The 19,653-nt window shown below is 33.3% G+C and overlaps 2 protein-coding genes and 1 long non-coding RNA gene across 3 annotated transcripts; 1 reads left to right on the top strand and 2 right to left on the bottom strand.

The window, feature by feature from the left end:
- Positions 1–6,611: 6,611 nt before the first annotated feature.
- Positions 6,612–7,329, bottom strand: LOC123895167. The gene is made up of 3 exons (XR_006804110.1): positions 7,256–7,329; positions 6,959–7,015; positions 6,612–6,850 (listed from the first exon to the last, which is right to left on the bottom strand). It is a non-coding gene; the product is annotated as an uncharacterized LOC123895167 (long non-coding RNA).
- Positions 7,330–7,960: 631 nt separating this feature from the next.
- On the top strand, positions 7,961–10,597 carry LOC123895166 (40S ribosomal protein S20-2-like). Its single transcript, XM_045945393.1, has 4 exons — positions 7,961–8,130; positions 8,462–8,587; positions 8,676–8,789; positions 10,263–10,597. Exons 2-4 carry the CDS (start codon positions 8,476–8,478, stop codon positions 10,403–10,405), a joined length of 369 nt encoding a protein of 122 aa, XP_045801349.1. The 5' UTR covers positions 7,961–8,130; positions 8,462–8,475; the 3' UTR covers positions 10,406–10,597.
- A 1,228-nt stretch (positions 10,598–11,825) lies between these two features.
- LOC123895165 (UDP-N-acetylglucosamine transporter UGNT1-like) lies at positions 11,826–18,586 on the bottom strand. The gene is made up of 10 exons (XM_045945392.1): positions 18,370–18,586; positions 14,829–14,905; positions 14,472–14,639; positions 14,238–14,371; positions 13,536–13,666; positions 13,399–13,443; positions 13,034–13,131; positions 12,839–12,946; positions 12,425–12,481; positions 11,826–12,275 (listed from the first exon to the last, which is right to left on the bottom strand). Exons 1-10 carry the CDS (start codon positions 18,494–18,496, stop codon positions 12,201–12,203), a joined length of 1,020 nt encoding a protein of 339 aa, XP_045801348.1. The 5' UTR covers positions 18,497–18,586; the 3' UTR covers positions 11,826–12,200.
- Between the last annotated feature and the right edge of the window lie 1,067 nt (positions 18,587–19,653).

Raw genomic sequence — 19,653 nt, 5'->3', positions numbered from 1 at the left:
TATTCCCTCCTAGATGTTCATTAAGCATACTAAGATGAAAAGACATGTTTATGATAAAGAAATTTCACCCAAACCCCAAAGAAATTGGATGAGAGAGTTCAGGAATGGAGGCTAGACACCTCCCCTCTCTTGGATCACCCAAGCTTATGCTTAACCACTCTCACCTTAGATTGAACGATGATTCTTGGCCTCTATACTCTTCTCCTTGCTCGAGTTCTTCTCCTTGCTCTCCTAGCCAAAACCCTAGCTTAGCTTTCTCTCTTGCTAACTTCTAACTTCTCATGAAAAATGAATTGTGAGACTATTCATGGTTTTGACTTGCTACTTATACTACTCTCCAATTCTCTTGGTTCAAGCCCAACTTGCCTAAGCCCACTAAGCTTCTATCACACGCCCAAGCCCACTAACATGGCAAAGATTTCGCTCACAAACTTATGTTCGCGATAAATAATTATACGTCGCGTAAATAAATATTTAACACTAACCCAAAATATATGCATATATATAAAATATCGATTTACTAAAAAATCGGGTCGTTACAACTCTACCCCCCTTAAAAGAATTTCGCCCTCGAAATTACCTAAGAGATAAAACAGAGAACGAACCCTCAACGCGGCATCTTCGGTTTCTTGCATACCGGACTCTTGTGACCTTCCTCGCCACAATTGAAACAAAACACTTTCACCCGACAAGCATCGGCCTTGTGCCCAAACTGTCCACAATTGAAACACTTGTCGCTTTTCCTCGGGCAATCATATGACATATGACCCCGCTCTCCACATTTGTAACAACTTCCACTTCCTTGCTTCTTCTTTCCACTTCCATTGCCCTTGTTCTCATACGGCTTACCACGATCCAAACCTTTTCCTTTCCTATCATTCAGAACCTTATAGTAGTTGGTCTTGGCTTTGCTATCTTCATCACAAATCCTTGCCTTGGTCATAAGGGTCGGAAAATCCCTGATTTCAGAAAATCCAATCAAAAGCTTGATATCCGGACGAAGTCCACTCTCGAACTTGACACACTTATCCTCTTCGGCTTCCACCGTGTTGTAGTGTGGACTAAACACACACAAAGCTTCAAACTTAGCCGAATACTCGGCGACCGATAAATTTCCTTGCTTGAGCTCCATGAACTCGATCACTTTCTTATTCTTCACATCAGCCGGAAAGTACTTCCTTAAAAATTCCCTTTTGAAAGTTTCCCAAACGATAGCAACACCGTCCACTCCTATCCTGAGTCTCACGTTCCTCCACCAAACGATTGCCTCCTCTCTAAGGGCATAAGTTCCCAAAGTAGTCTTGTTCTCCTCAGAACAACTCATTGCTTCAAAGATGATCTCAACCTCATCTAACCACTTGATAGCTCCCTCCGGGTTATAGCCTCCGGTAAACAGAGTCGGTTTATGCGACATAAACCTTTCCAATCTTTTCTCACTATCCCTTCCCGGGTCATTATCCCTTACCACCAATGTAGTCAAAGCAGTCAAAGCTTGTGCAATCTGAGCGTTGGTCCTAGCAGCAGCCATGATTCCTGAACGAATCACAACTCGACGTTAGAATGTATTAACAGTGTACCCAACACATGCTTCATACAAGAGAAAGAAAATCCTAATGGCTCACATGAACCGACCTGCTCTGATACCAACTATTGTAACACCCCGAACTAACTACCCTTAAAAACGTGATCTTAAAAACTTTTTAAAGATAAGTAGCCGGAGCGCTACGGAAAACATTTTCAAAACGATCGTGCACATGACACGAAACGTCGCAGCGGAAAACATAACATAAAGGATTTTCAAAGCAATGAACAAAATAGTTCCAAAGATAATTCATTTACATAAAACATAAGTTAAGCTGTTCGCATCGATATACGACGGAATACAAACGATCCCCGACTCGATGTTACAACTACCAGAGCACTAATATACATCACAACCAAACTAAACTTAACAAAACTATACAAAGGTAGCCTACACTAGCTCCTCACCAAAAGTGCTCCACACCAAAACGATCTGCAGCTAAAACTCGATCGAAACCTCGACCTGAATACCTGAACCCCCAAAGGTCCAGCACATAACAATTAGGTAGAGAGTTAGTAAACATAATCACATACATACGAATATAGAAACGCACCTATATTCAACCTATCACGTATTACTAACTCACACACATGTTTCAATAAGGAATACACCAAATAACACATAACACAATTACACAACCAGATAGTTTCACGTCGTCTCGGACAACACAAAGAACTCACATAACACATAACACATAATTGCACATTTACTCAAATGCGACTAATGCCAAACATTCAATGTCATGCCAACCTAGACACGACTAATGCATGTGGTACCATCTTCTTTATCAAGGAACTTACCATTGATATTCTTCTTTATTGGACAAGTCCAATATCCTTCTTTATCAGACAAGTCTGATATCCCTAAATAATGCATGAATTTATGAATGCCATGCATTTACCAAACATATGATAATCACTTAGCACGAAGCTACTGCTCACTACATGGATAACATAATCCATTAAACTTCTTTATCAGACAAACTGATATTCTTCTTTATCGGACAACCCGATATACAAAATACATATACTTCTTTGACATTTTATATAAATGCCATTACACAACACAATTATTAAACATATAATAATTCCAAACCAAAACGAAACCAAATACATGGATACACACACTTTACAAACATTAACAAAAATTGCTGTCACTGAGGCCTTCGCTAAGCGAGGGCTTAGCGAGACATAGCGAACCTCACCAGGAAGTCACCTGCTCATGGCGAGCATTGGCGAGCTTCAGCGAACTATTCGCTACAGCGAACTCCTGGTCGCTTAGCGAACTACACCAGAAAAATATCTGTTCTTGAGTTTCAATAAGGCGGTTTAACCTTGAATCCACTCAAAAATTCATCTAGACATGTTATAAATTCTTATAAACAACAATTCCAAGCATATATGGTATCAAGGAACATTAATCATCCCTTCCAAACATCCAAATACATCAAACACTCAAAATCATGTCAATTTCTTGCAAAATAAGCAAAGTTGCATAAACATGCAAAACCATCATCAAACATATACATATTCCCTCCTAGATGTTCATTAAGCATACTAAGATGAAAAGACATGTTTATGATAAAGAAATTTCACCCAAACCCCAAAGAAATTGGATGAGAGAGTTCAGGAATGGAGGCTAGACACCTCCACTCTCTTGGATCACCCAAGCTTATGCTTAACCACTCTCACCTTAGATTGAACGATGATTCTTGGCCTCTATACTCTTCTCCTTGCTCGAGTTCTTCTCCTTGCTCTCCTAGCCAAAACCCTAGCTTAGCTTTCTCTCTTGCTAACTTCTAACTTCTCATGAAAAATGAATTGTGAGACTATTCATGGTTTTGACTTGCTACTTATACTACTCTCCAATTCTCTTGGTTCAAGCCCAACTTGCCTAAGCCCACTAAGCTTCTATCACACGCCCAAGCCCACTAACATGGCAAAGATTTCGCTCACAAACTTATGTTCGCGATAAATAATTATACGTCGCGTAAATAAATATTTAACACTAACCCAAAATATATGCATATATATAAAATATCGATTTACTAAAAAATCGGGTCGTTACAGATCGTACTTTTCAATCATTATCTCTGCGAGGATGATTAAAAATATCCAAGATAAGTTTATTAATCTTGATGTAAAATCACAAAGAGTAGTGTTATATGTAAACAAGTTTTGTGACAACTTTTGGGACAACATTATTTTACCCTTCTGCTACTTAAGTAGCGGACGTTATAAAAATCTTAACAAAGTATTTTTTTCCTCAAAATTTCTCATTTTTAGGTGAACACAATAATACGTTACTTAATTAACTAACGTTAAAGTTATAATAGGTGAACACAATAATACATATATCTTATTTGAATATATTCATTAATTCTTGGTTGTGGTTTACTAGTCGGTATGGGCGTAGGACTTGTACTCCTTTTCCTTTTTGATGTTTAAATCCTATGTCTTGTATTATGAGCACTTAGTTTAGTGCTCTTTGTTGTAAGAGTTTGAGTACCCCTTTGTACTCCCTTATAATAAAATTTTGATTATCAAAAAAAAAAATTAATACACTGTTGAGATAAACAATTCTAATAAATCCTCATATAACATTTAATATAAAAAAAAACAAATAAACATTATTTATAAATTATTATTATGTACCGATACATTTTAAATAATATGCGTACAAAAAAATCCAACATATTAAAATGTGAGTAAAATAAAACATTTAATTAAAATGTCATGTTAAGAATAATTAGCCAAAAGTTCCCCATTAATTACTTTACTTTTCATTGGTTTGTTATAGTCCATTACTTTGTTAGAGTTGGTTAATAGTTGTTTTAGTTAGTTAGTCCTCAAATTATTCTATATAAGAGCCATCATTATACTATTTTTATCATCTGATATCAATATAAATTCTTATGATTTTTAATTTTTTTACTATTTTAAGACTTTCTAAGCTCTTCTCCTTCATTTTTCCCAAACCATGAAAATCTTTAACATGTCATGTGCAAGTCACATGATCTATAAAGAAACACCCTCTATAAAGAAACACCAAATATAAAATCTGAGCCATTCAAAATCCTAAAACAGTGTGCATCAAATCCATGGTTCATAAGCTTCCATGTCATTGATCCTAGGCAAAAATAGAACAACTCAAGTAACTTTCTCTTCACCATTAAAATGAAAAGTAGTATCTTCTCCTATAGTAAGCTGTTATGCAAACACCACTGCCGGAAGTTTACAAAGAAGTGGTAAGAAAAACAATCACACTACAATTTAGAATTAAAAAAAAATCGTTTTTTTTTTTTAATGTTTTCATTGAGTTCAAATTTTCATTCATTTGTGCTATGTACATGGTGAGCGATGTTGCGTGTGTATTTTCAAAACTAGTACTCATTAAACATGATGTTTTATTTTGGGAATCAATTCAATACTTCATTATATATTCTATCATAAATTTGACAACAGTGATAACTTTTTTTCATAATTTCTTCAGGTACTCTGACCAATGGCGTGAGAAGCTATGAATCCTTCATTTCTCTACCTGTCGGGGCAAGGTTGTTGAAGTTATTAATAATGATGACATCTATGGTGCCTACTATTTGTGTTTGCGGTTTGCTCAAATGTGACTATTATTAAGGCTGTGATTTCCTTGATTAAAAGATATTGGATAAATTCTTCCTCGCCTTCCCTTTTCTAAGCATTTTATGATAGAATATATAATGAAGAAGTAAGAGCTTATGAAGACATTGATGAATGCGATATGATATGCTTAATATGCTTTAGATTCCTATGAAATTAACTTACCCTTGATTTCCAATTCTACGTGTTTGCTTTGTACATGTATATATATACTGTTTTAAAAATGCAATAGGATTGAAACATCTTTTGAAATGCTTAGGAAATACTCACCTACCTACTGCCACAAGGCGAGAATAACACTAATTTTTATAGGTGGTTGCTGGTAAATCCTGTTCTAAATTTATCATCAGTCCCTTCAGCATCCTCATTCTTGTCTATCAATCTGAATCTGCTCAGTAAAGTTTAGTTTTCCACCACATTCTGAAATCATACAAAATTTATCATCAGTCCCTTCATCTGAAATTTTTTAACTCAGCAACTACGCCAAAGCCATCGTGGTTCAACTTTCACATATCATGAAACTTCTTAAATATCCCATTACTAAAAAACACATTTTTCACTAAATATCCATTACTAAAAAAACACATTTTTAAATGCAATAGTTGATAGATACATTCTTTTCGTCGGCGACATGTTTTTAATTAAATGCTAACACTTATTTGAGTACTGATGAAAGCTTAGTTTGGCCCGTACAGTTAGTATGCTATGAAGACTTATGAGTGATTGCAAGAAAGTTTGTTGGAAAGTTGAGTGAGATCTAGTAGAACTTGAGCAATCAAGATTCAGTGTAGTCGTTGCTGCATGTAGTTGGCAGCAGGCCATCCAATCTTGATCGGACAATTCAAATCTTAAGTCATTTATTAATTTTTGTTTAATATTAAAATTTCGTTGAAATCTTGATCTTTGGATCTTGATCAGACGGTTTTAAGCTTGCTGACTGTTCAGTCACTACATAACCATGATTTGAACTTAAGTGTGCTAGTAAGTTGTGCCTGGTTTGTAAGACTAATAATGGTGCTTGTAGCAGCCTTGTTGGCTATGCAGGATTTGACTTTACAGATCTTGTGAAAAGGAGATTACAAATATGTCATATCTTTATGTAAACCAACTCTTAACAAATGAATCAATTAGAGGTTAATGAAGGTATATGGTTATCCAATGTGCGATCCATGTCGCTCTGTTTATTGCCACATTGGATAACCATTTGCCACATAAGACATCTATTTGTGACAATTGGAGAATGACACCGTATTATATGGTCACTTGGCATGAGAAAGCATGCGACCAAAAGACTTATTAAGCATAAAAATTACAACATTAGCAATTATCAATATATAACATAGCTTTTTGTTCAGCACAATATTCTACATTGTCTGAAATATCTACATATCAAAATACAATATTTTTAATGGCTAAGATCGTATGTAAGTTTCTTCGAAACTGAAAACGATCCTGATCCTCTAATCTATTAGAGCAAAATCTGAAGGGGCATGGTATAATCTTGCACCATTCTACCTTCTTTTAGTTTTGATGTTTCTAAATGAATATGTCATCTTCATATTCCTTGGATTTTACAATAGGCACACAAACAAGAACCAAAGAAGCCAAGTGATTGACCAAGAACATTGAACTGCATACAATCAAAACAAATGACATTATAAGTTTACAAAAAAAATTGAATACAATGTTAATGAGCCACTAATCAAGAATTCAAGTCCTCAAACGGATTTGTATTTACCAAATCATATGGAAGTCCTCCGAATATTGCCCAACCAATCCCACTAGTAAAAACATCCTGCAAAAGAAGTAATATCAACTATTAGGTATATTTATGGACTCTCAATTACAACAACGACATTTCAAATTGAATTTGTGTCAGACATGTGTCTTGGTCAAACACTGATATGACACTAATACATGTGGTTATATTAGTGTAGACTTATCATTGTCAATGTTGTGTCTGATGTTAGTATTTGTGTCGATGCTTCTTAGGCGGTTGATATTAAGAATGACATAACGTAGAAACATAACTAACCTTTAAATTACCACAGATTGTCTGTGTAAGTGCTGAGTTGACAATTGTATTTAAAACTACAATGTAGTTTATAACCATCACAACCTAACCAAGATTTCAATGCATTAAAATTCATAACATTTTCAAACATACATGAATGTTCCAAGTATATTAATTAATATTTGGTAACAAGAAGCACCTGAAATCCAGTGTAGAACAAGTATGGGAAGTTGAGTGTTGATTGTAGGTCACCTCTAAGCAAGGACCAGAGAAACATTATTGGTCCACAAATTATCACTAAAATTAAAAGAAATTTAAGAACACATTTTTTCACTTTTTATCGAAGTTTTTTTTTTTTTTTGACAAATCCTAGTAAGTTTATCATTAAACTATTTAATATTCGAACAATAAACAAAATTACTGTCACCCTACCGATTACTCGCGCGTTTTACGTCTTTTCCTTTTTACTTTTCCGCTACTTAAGTAGCAGACGTTATAAAAATGAGAATTTTTGAAAAATATCATCCGCTACTTAAGTAGCAAACATTATAAATGTAAGGTATTTTTGGGGATGTCAGCTATTTAAGTAGGGCGCGCAAAAAGATGGGTAGGGTGGAAAAAATAAATCACTTCTCCCTATTAGTATATAGACCTCTTTTATTTGGGCTGCTTCCCCTCTCCTCCCTTGCATATTACTTGGCGCGCACCCCTCTATGTTTCATGCACCCCCACAGAAGATAAAATAAAACACAAACTTTCAAATAAAATTGAAGAAACCCTAGCAGCTTGTATCGTCGTCAACCATTCTTCTTCACCGCCTCCCTTACCTCTCCAAACCACCATCGCCGGAAATTTCCAGCACAGAAGCTTCGTAGCGTTTCTCGTCTTCTTACAAGGTAGTTCTTCACTGCTTCTCACATCAATCGTTTTTTTATTTTAATTTGTGTTTTTGTGTTTGATTTTGTTACCCCTTTTTGTTTAATATTTGTTACTGGATTAGTATGTTTGAAGGGTATTTCAATTTCGATTGATGTAAAAAAAAATCATTTTTTTTATTGTTTGCATTGGTTCTGAATTTCAATTTGTTTTATGTTTCACATGAATTTTGAATACTCAATAAGTATAAAGTTTGATATTTTGGGAATTAATTCAATACTGACATGTTCTTTGTATGTTGTATTATGGTTCATAAATTTGATGAAAGTGATTGTTATATGAATTTTTCAGTTTTACTTTGAACCATGGCTTACGCTGCTCCGAAACCCACAAAGGTTGGATTGGAAGAGTCTCAGGAGCAGATCCACAAGATTAGGATCACTCTCTCCTCGAAACATGTCAAAAATCTCGAGAAGGGTCAGTATTTTATTAAGTTTCTGTCTTTATGTTTGTTGTTATCACTAAATATAGGCTGATGTTTAGAGTTTTCTTGCTTTGTTGTTAGTTTGCGCTGATTTGGTTCGTGGTGCGAAGGACAAACATCTTAGAGTCAAGGGACCTGTCAGGATGCCTACTAAAGTTCTTCACATCACTACAAGGAAGTCCCCTTGTGGTGAAGGTATGGCATTTATTTTGTCTCTACAATTATACTTTGCTACTAGTGGGTTGATCTTTTGATTTTCACTTTGCGGTTACTTTCCATGATGTATGCACATTGTTGTCTGTTTTTTAAATCCTAAAAAAATGATTGCTGACCAAATAAACAATGTTCTATATGATCGGTCGTATAATCGTGGTTATATCGGATGATGTTTTTCGTAGCAGTCCAAGGGGTTGGTTTACTTTTGGACATGCGTCGTTTGCTCTGCTTGTGTTTGGGCGTGCATGCTTTAATCCCACTCTATAGTGTGTTTTTTATGTGGAGGTTAAATGGTTTCAGAGAATTTATGGGGATTAGTTCTCAATTAGTGATAGGCAACAAAATGAGAATTATTCTAGTGAACTATTGAAAGAGATTACTTGGAGCTTATTCGGATTTAATGGTTTATTTTATAACATAAGAATTTTTACCAGTGTAACAGCTTCTCCATATACATATAATTTATGATAAAGAAGTCTTCGATCTAAGTATACACAACACAATAAAGAGTCTAACAGTTTCTCAGTATACACATAATTTATGATAAATTCATAGGTTGTTCGTGCTTATTTCAATAAGCTCCCAGAACAGCTTATAGTTTGAGTGTGTAATAATATGAATTAGATAAGCTGCATTCCAAATGCTCCCAGAGATGAACTTGCTTATGCAAAGTTAGCTGTAAAATTCGATTATGCCAACTATCTCAAAAATAACAAAAAGGCAATTCCTGTATAGCTGCATTTTTTCCGTGATTCCGTTTCAAATTTTAAAAGTCCCTTCATTATATTGCTCCTTGAAGTCTTCGTTTGTGCTGTCTTTTAGTTTGACGGAAAGGTGTTCCATATCGTGCCGTGCTCTATGTGTTGGATATCAATACTCTTGAAACTTATATTGACATTAGTGTGAAGATGGATTTTTTTCAGTTTTCAAACTGTCTGAAGACAGCAAATTATCTAAATTTTAACTCTTTTTTGTCGGTATCTGGTAATTGGTACTTGAATCATAATGTTCCTCGGCAATTTTTTCTGTGCTAAAATTGACTGCTTTAAGACTTCAATTATGGGTTCATTTCTTGCTCTGTGTAGTTATTTATCTCATGGTTGATTCTCTTCTATGCAATTAGTTTGAAGGGTTTTGTATATTTCCTTTTCTTGTCATGGAAGTGTTTTTATGTGTGCATGAGTGTTGAAAATTCATGTGGCCGAAAATATAATTCAAAATCTTGAAAAGTATGTTTTCTGAACTTATTCCAAGTCATGGAAATGTAATTATCATTATGCGCCTGAACTGTATGTTACTAATGTTTCTCATAAAACAGTAATATTGTTGTGTTTCCGACTCAATTGTTGAATTATTGTGTTCAATGGGTGCTTTATTGAATGTCGTTACTTGTTTATCGAATGAAAATTATGAAATGCTTGTGTTCATTTCTTGAGCTTCCTCTTGTTTCAGGTACCAACACTTGGGATAGGTTTGAACTCCGTGTGCACAAGAGAGTCATTGACCTTTACAGTTCCCCAGATGTGGTTAAGCAAATTACCTCCATCACCATTGAACCTGGTGTTGAGGTTGAGGTGACAATTGCAGATGCTTGATCTTGATCCAAGTTTTCCTAGTTATTTTTTCCTCCTGTCTTTTGGTAGCTTTGATTTTGGGACAAAGTTGGCTTGTTTTCTTTGATGATTTTACAGTTGTAGACATTGATGAATGCCTGAAGATATGTTATGCTTAATATGCTTTAGATTCCTATGAAATTAACTTAATATCCCTCGATAAGTTATTTCCAATTCTGCGTGTTTGCTTTTATATGTACTGTTTTGAAAATGCAATAGGATTGAAACATCTTTTGAAATGCTTAGGAAATACTCACCTACCTACTGCCACAAGGTGAGAATAACACTAATTTTTATAGGTGGTTGCTGGTAAACCCTGTTCTAAATTTATCATCAGTCTCTTCAGCATCCTCATTCTTATCTATCAATCTGCTCAGTAAAGTTTAGTTTTCCACCACATTCTGAAATCATACAAAATTTATCATCAGTCCCTTCATCTGAATTATTTTCACTCAGCAGCTATGCCAAAGCCATCTTGGTTCGCCTTTCACATATCATGAAACTTCTCATATATCCCATTAATAAAACACATTTTTCACCTTCCATGATTGTTGAGTTTATAGTTCAAAAAAATTGAGGGAATTTCAACTAGTTATCACTTATGGGTCTAGATGTCAACTAATTACTAATACTAATGCACTGAGGTTTGTTTGACTTTTTAAATCAATGAACTCCATCCATGGCTTTACAAAGCTTTGTTAGTGAAAAAACTTGAAGTGAAATGATAACAGATATTGATAGCTTATTGGGTGGAGAACTAGTACAGTGAGATGATAACAGATGCTACGTTGAGCAGTGAGTTTGAGATAAAGTATTGAGAAGCTGAAACATTCTTTTCGTTAGCTACGACATGTTTTTAATTCAATGCTAATACTTATTTGAGTACCGATGAAAGCTTAATTTGGCTAATACAGTTAGTATGGTATGCAGACATATGAGTGATTGCAAGAAAGTTTGTTGGAAAGTTGAGTGAGATTTCGTAGAACTTAAGCAATCCAGATTCAGTGTAGTCGTTGCTGCATGCAGTTGGCAGCAGGCCATTCGATCTTGATCAGAATAGGACAATTCAATTCTTAAGACAATTTTTAATTTTTATTTAATATTAAAATTCAGTCGAAATCTGGATCTTGATCTGACGGTTTTAAGCTTGTTGACTGTGTGCAGTCACCACAGGATCATGATTCAAACTTATGGTGCTAGTAATTTGTGCCTGGTTTTTAGGACTAATGGTGCTAGTAGCAGCATGCAGCCTTGTTGGCTATGCAACATTTGACTTTAGAGATCTTATATCTTATGTAAACCAACTCTTAACAAATGAAATATGAGGTTAAGGAAGTTATATGGTTATTCAATGTGCCGCCACATTGGATAACCATTTGCCACACAAGACATCTATTTGCAACAATTGGCGAATTACACGGTATTATATGGCCACTTGGCGACGATTATTAAATCAGCGAAATGTTTTTCATGAGGGAATCAAATTGAAACTTTAATGCATGAGACCAAAAGACTTATTAAGTATAAAAATTACAAAATTTGCATTTGCCAATATATCATAGCTTTTGTTCAACATAATATCCTACGTGGTCCAAAATATCTACATATCAAAATACGATATTTTTAATGGCTAAGATCGTATGCAAGTTTCCTTGAAACTGAAAACAATCCTGATCCTCTAGTCTCTATTATAGCAAAATCTGAAGGGGGTATGGTATAATCTTGCACCATTCTACCTTCTTTTAGTTTTGATGTTGCTTAATGAACTCTGTCATCTTCATATTCCTTGGATTTTACAATAGGCATACAAACAGGAACCAAAGAAGCCAAGTGATTGACCAAGAACATTGAACTGCATACAATCAAAACAAATGACATTATAAGTTTACAAAAAAAAAAATTGAATACAATGTTAATGAACCACTATTAGTAAAAAAAAAAATAGAAGTGTTAATGAGCCACTAATCAAGAATTCAAGTCCTCAAAGGAATTTGTGTTTACCAAATCATATGGAAGTCCTCCAAATATTGCCCAACCGATCCCACTAGTAAAAACATCCTACAAAAGAAGTAATAGTCAACTATCAGGTATATTTATGAACTTTCAACTACATAACACCGACATTTCAGATTCAAGTCATGTCACATGTGTGTTTGGGTCAAACACCGGTATGTCACTAATACGTGTGGTTATATTCAATTAGTTTAAATTTTCAAATAATAATATAGATGTATTAGTATCACTGTTGTGTTTGGTGTCTGTATTTGTGTCGATGCTTCTTAGCTATTCAGTCCTTTTTGCATGAAACATACAACGTAAGCAAAATGGTTTTCATGTTGAAACTTATGGTTAGTACAGTCAGCAAAATTTAGGCAGTTGATGTTAAGAATTACATAATGTAGAAACATAACTAACCTTTAAATTACCACAGATTGCTTGTGTAAGTGCTGAGTTGACAGTTGTATTTAAAACTACAATGTAGTTTATAAAGAAAGTAAAAGCACAGGACAGAGCCATCACAACCTGACCAAGATACATGAATTTTCCAAGTATATTAATTAATATTTGGTAACAAGATTTGCAATGTTCTAAGCATTTGGTAACAAGCACCTGAAATCCAGTGTGGAACAAGTATGGGAAGTTGAGTGTTGATTGTAGGTCACCTCTAAGCAAGGAGTAAAGAAACATAATTGGTCCACAGATCAACACTAAAAATAAAAAAAGAAAGGGTTAAGTTACGACGAGTCCAATTATTACAATGTTTTAAGAGTTTAATGAATATGTTCCGTCAGTGTAAATTAATTTTACACTAACATTCAATATGAATTAAGCGTTTTTCCATGTCATACAATTGAAATGGGATGTAGTGGAGTGATTTGGGAGAATAGACGGTTGCTATGGATTGACATATACTATTTTCTCCCGTTTTAAATCAATGAAATAGGAGATAAAGTAAATTACATTTTCAATCTTACCATTGACCCATAGAAGACCAAATATATTAAGACCACTAGCTTTACCTATGAAAAATTGAATTAGTATATGAGATTCATGATAGACTTAAAACATAGTCAAATGAATGAGACATAACATGAAACATTGATGATCTTACCAACACGAGAAATAGAAGCAAGATACACTGCTTTGCACATGTTTTCTATGAAAACAACTGTATAGGCATAAGCATCAAATGATAAGTCTCTAGCTCCAGCAATCAAAGCACCAGCTATGATAATCCCAACACTAATAAATCCTTAATCCGTCAGGCAAAGTAATTAAAGCATAATTATCGCTTAGAACTAAGAAATTTAATAACTACATAAAACTAAACAGCTCATTTTTAAGGAAAAAAATATGTTATTCTACGCAAATTATTCATAGTTTAGTTGTTCAGTCCTAAGCGTCAAGAGTGTCTTAGAATGACAATGTTCTTGGCGTGCATATATTCTGATACCATTTTAGAATTTGAGTTTAACGTCTAATTCAAATCCACAAAACTAATTTGTAAAGTGAGCAATGTCAAAGCTTTGTGAAGGCTACTAGGCCATATCTCAAGTGATGTGAGTCTCTCATCGGATACTAACATATAAGCCTAATTGCAGTTTTAGTATCTCTTATTTTCACTCGATCATGAAATTGATCCCCCTTTTTAAAATTTAATATTTTGGTCCTTCAGTTAGATTTTTTAATCTAAAAGTGGTGACATTGCAAAATTTTGTTGACATGGCATAAAATCCATAGTCACTTTAATTATCATTATCATGAATTGATCTAAGTACAACAATTGGAAAGAAGAACAATGAGAGTACTATACCTTCCAAGAACAAAACTTGAATGTTTCTTCCCAGATAGAAAATACTCCATTACCATTGTAAAGGCCACAGTAGTTCTTCTAAGAGTGGTGTACATCGGAATATTTATGCCGCGAACAGCTTCCATGGTCACCACCTGAAAACTTATGTTCTTATATAGTCTAGAACAAAGAAGAAAAAAAAAAGACCAAAATTTAATGTGTACAAATAAAAAATCAATGGTTAGAAATACTTACCATAAACAACAAATATGTTAATGCTAGAGGAAATGTGTAGACTAATGTATTGAAGGACACAAATATTATTGAATTGTTAGACTTAGAGCTGTTTTGGGATTCACCAGTTGTGAAAGAAATTATCTTGAGTGATTTCAACACATAGAGAATAACAAATGCACACACCATCTGAAACAAACATGAACCGAATCTTAAGTCAGCATATTCCATGAGGGGGTAAAAGGACGGAATTTTCACATTACGGGAGGTAATTGGGAAAAAAAAATTATAGGCAGGATAAATTGAAATTCGCTAACATTGCAGGAGAATAAACTAAGGAATTAGGAGTCACAAACCACCTTGAAAAAATGAATTTACCTGAGAAAGTGTGATGACATTTGTAAATGGGAACTTGTAAGAAGTGAGAGCTGCTTTATTGAACATGACCAAAAGAACTGTACCAAAATCAAGTTTTACAATAAAATGTTATAGTGGCAAATCATGTTTATTCAAACAATTAACATATGTAGCAGAAACATAACTGCATCAATTCTTTTTTAGTGTCCTAACTGATAAAAGATGTAGAACACCAGATTAGGCAATGGTACCATGAAGATGTAAAATTATCAATATAAAATTTAAAATATGTTACTACTCTCGGTTTAAATATAAGCAAAAATTAAAGCGTATTTGACTCAAATTTATATCAAATATATTTTAATGTTTACTTATATTCAAAGCAAAGGGCTTTGTTACTTGTTGTTTATAGTAAGTTGTCGGTTACTTGATTTGTTTCCGTGTTAACGGTTGGTTTCACTCACCGTACCTCAAGATGGGATTGAATTTATTCAGGCTCGTTTTGTTTCGATGCTTACGGCGTTTTACACACCATATTTTTGTATCTTGATTTCGGGCCCCGTGTTGGGTTTGTTGGGTTGTGCTTTTGGTGTGTATTTGTCTGTCTCGCATTTGGGCTTATATATCGGATTTTTGTCTGGTTATGTTTTATTAATGCTTATGTGTAAGTTGATTTTATTTTGCTGCAATGCCCTTTTAGGGTTGATTCCTACAGTTTTGTGTGGTGTTGGGTCAAGTTTTTTATCCCGGACTTTCTGTACTTTAGTAAAATATAAAGAAATATTTGTTTTGTTTGCATCTATATTGTCAATGTTTTCACACAAGTAACAACTAAGTGAAAGGTCTAACCATATGTAGTATGTGTCAACCCTCATTTGAGATGTATTGCAAGTAAAATTTGACTAATAATTATTTCACCTAAGATTCAAACTCGAATTCTTCTAAATGATCCGTCCTTGACCGAAACTCATTAATCACTAGAAAGTAATTACTTGTGCTCTTCTATATATTACATAGGTACTTGCCTTAAAATGATTTTACATTAACTAATGAGGGAACTAAAACTTTTGAAGTGGTGATGTGATACTAAATAGAGGAACTTTAGATGAGTGGGGTTACTTTCATTAGTGAATTTTTTTAAGACTTTTCTATATTATAATATAAGCTTTTAATTTTTAGAGAAAAGAACACTAAGGAAGAAAAGAAAGTACATTCCCACAAGAAGACAACAACAAAAAGCAACTTGAACCTGAGATCCAATCATGTAATAATTTAATTTAGAAAAGCATGCTAATCTATATACTTTCCAGCCATAAAAACAAGAAAACAACAAAACTATAGCACTGACTCAAGATATGAACTCAGATTCATTTCCAAACTAAAATATATAGCACATTACACATGTGGTGAGATAAAGCATTGATCTTTGCTTGTTTATAAGTGGTTGCTCATAGTGTGTTTAGAGTCGTGCGACCCGTTCTGTTGGTCGTTAAAGACAATACATGTATAATGATAGGATATTCGGAGAGATTTTTAAACTTTAAATATAAGTGATTAATCTCATATCGACTAATATATATAACTAAGATAACCTTTATTTTCATTGTCTTAAAGCTTTTTGATAGATGTGGTGTTCGAGTCTTGATGGTCCTATTTTTTAATCTGTTGTTGCCTGTTGGTCTCAACGCACTCCAAACCCCTCAACAAAATCAATCTAGACTCTAGAGTCCAAATTGTTTTATCAAGGATATATGAAACATAAAAATAAAATAAAAAACCTAAAAGATAATATAATTTTCCAAATTTTATGCCCAAAGTAGTCACTAGAAAAGTATAAAGAGATGTTAGACAAAAAGGCACATTTACAACTTTTTAATAAAAAATAATTTGTGGAGTGCAATCAACCGTACACTCCCTGATAAACACACTACACAAGTATTATGTTAGTCTTTTCTTCATATCCTTATCATAACATCTCACCACTTAAATATGTTCCTCTTTTGTATCTTTCATATTACTATATCTTTACAATATAAATAAATGTTAGTATTAATCATTGATTAAGATAATTTTTGGGTTGAAACATTTTAAAAACATATCACTAACTAAGCCACATGCAGCTATTGGGCCATGGCAATCCTTGATGTATTGAGCACAACACCAATTGGTTACCCATATTATATGCACGCCTGACAATAATAGACATTGTTGGGTTGGATCACCTTAAAAAGTGGAAAGAAGATAAACTGTTAAAAAGTCTCACGAGATGACTTAAATATGTGTTTATAAGTGAGGGTAATCCTCATCATATAAGCCAGTTAAATTTATAGGGTTTAGTTAGTCCAAACTCTCAATTTTAAGACGGCAGCAGAGCTTCCTCCACGATCCGTTGAGCCGCACATCCACCATTTTTATCCGCGCACCAAGCTCAATAGTGCTGGATGCGAGGATGTGTGTTAAGAAGTCTCACATCAGTTGCAAGATGACCCAAATATGTGTTTATAAGTGATGACAATCTTTATCTTACAAACCGGTTTTGTAGAGTTGACTTAGGTTCAACTCAGTTAAAGATTATTAACTTGTGCACGATGAAGTTCATCTAATCCTAAACAAATTCACACCAAAATGGTCCCATTCCCATGCCACACCTTTGTTTTGTTTTTATTTTTTTTTTATAAGCTCCCATGCCACACCTTAGTTATTTGACTTAGATCACATTGATCTTTATGTAGACTTTAATTAGGCACTAAAAGAATGTGACATTCTCTGGCTGAACATGAAAACAATGATAGAATAGTAAAAAATAGTACTGTACTTTCATTTACTAATAAAATAGAATTATTTTTTTCCCTTTTAACGAAATAAATTAGAATTGTTGAACAATGATAGAATAATAACTCAAATTATGAATTTGTATTTTGAATCTATTTATAAACAACTAATCTCATTTATCAAATATTGTTAAGCACACACCAATATCAAGCATATGATAAAATGTTTAAGAGACAATGATATAAAATATATACATAATAAGTTTTTTTTTTATATAATAATATTGAAAAAGACATTTATCAAAGAATTTAAAACATATAGATCCACTATATAATTCTTTTTACATTGTCGATCAATCATTATCGTCATATTATTCAAGCGTTTGACTATAATCATAAATACTTCTGAAATTAGACAAACGCTGTATAACTTTTTACACTCACATTATATCAAAACTAATCTCTTTATGAAATTCTTATTCATTTTCACCTGAAGCTTTATTAGAGTTAGGGAACCACATGACAGTATTAATACAAAAAATTAAGAAAAATAAAGAAAATTTTACAAGATATACTACTATCGGAGCAAAAAAATTTCAAACACGATATAAACACCGTACACCTCATCGGTATGTACACACAGCCCGAAATATGTGAAAAAATATTAAAAAATGATAAAAAGATAGGCAGACCATATTTTTGTCAGGTTTGTGTTCAGAAAACATTTCCTATGGTAAAAATATGGATTGTAAATAAATAAGAAAATGATGTTTGAAAGAGGTAAAAAAAACCTGAAGAGGCCATATAAGATAAAGCAGCATAAACTCCTTTTCTTGTCATGGTTGGAACTTTATGTTCTGTCTCATGGCTCTGTTTCACATCATTAGATAGTGGAAGTAAACTCTTTGCAGACTCCATTGATATGGCATGCACCACCTCTCTCTCTTTCTTTTGTTTGCCTTTGAGAACTTAACTTAAAAGGTGAGAAGTGATTATTTATAGCAAACCAAAGAGAAAAGGTGACAAGGAAAGTTTTTTTTTTTAAGAAGCAGAAAGTTATATTTATTTCGAGTAGTCAAAACTCGAAATAAATATATTTTGACGTGCACACAAAATAATGCATATCATTTAATTATTTCTTCAATTTTTTTCCTGTTTTGTTTATGCGTCTGATGGTTCAATATTGTGATCACATGAGATTTTTTTTCTATTTTAAGTGATTTTTTTTTCATTTTTTTTCTTAAAATGATATCATTGCTTAAGAAACAAAATCAAACCTCGGTCAATTAAAATTTTAAAAAGAAAAACTTAAGAATGCAATGCATGGAACGTATCTATTATTTATTTAATTTTTTCTTGTTACTTTTATAAGTATAGTATCATATTTATTTTTGTCAAAAAAAATAATAATAGCATGTTTATAATTAAATTTCTATTTATTAAATATATTTTTTTGAAAGAATGGAGGAGCTAAGCCCCGAAAATAAAAATTACAGAGAAACTAGTCTGAACAGGGTCGTTCCAATCTTCAATCGTTCTTTGTTTAAAATGTGTTGAAGACCATTTTTAAATGGTTGGAGGTCGAAATTAGCACATAAGAGACAAGTTGGAAGCATTTCAATTTATTTGAAAATTTAGTTAAATTTTAAGAAATTAAAGTTAGTCATCTCATTTGGCTTGTTACTATTTGGAGGATGAAAAATAATAGTATTATATTTGAGGGAGAAACTGCTCTGTTTTTTCAAATTTAGTTGATAGCATTATAATGTGCAAACTATTGTGAGATCTGAATTAGGTGCCGTCAACATCCATTATTGCATGTAGTTAATAAGTTCATAGTCTTTCTATTGAGATTACACGGTTTAAATTTTAAAGTTAGAATTTTTATATAGGTAATGTAGGTCTCTTTTCGCAGTAAAAATTTGAACTTTAATTCGCCATGTTGTAGGAGTCTAACCCCTTTACTAGACCAACCCTCGTCGGTGATTGATTCAATATCCAACTATATTTTGGATAAATTTGGGGCATGGTGATGCTTGAATGTTTTCTCATTATTATCATGAACAAATTTTGCA

The sequence above is a fragment of the Trifolium pratense genome, linkage group LG7, assembly GCF_020283565.1.
Source record: "Trifolium pratense cultivar HEN17-A07 linkage group LG7, ARS_RC_1.1, whole genome shotgun sequence".
NCBI classification, from domain to species: Eukaryota; Viridiplantae; Streptophyta; class Magnoliopsida; order Fabales; family Fabaceae; genus Trifolium; species Trifolium pratense.
Note: the sequence above shows the minus strand (reverse complement) of the source record. Positions and strands in the feature narration are given on the sequence as shown.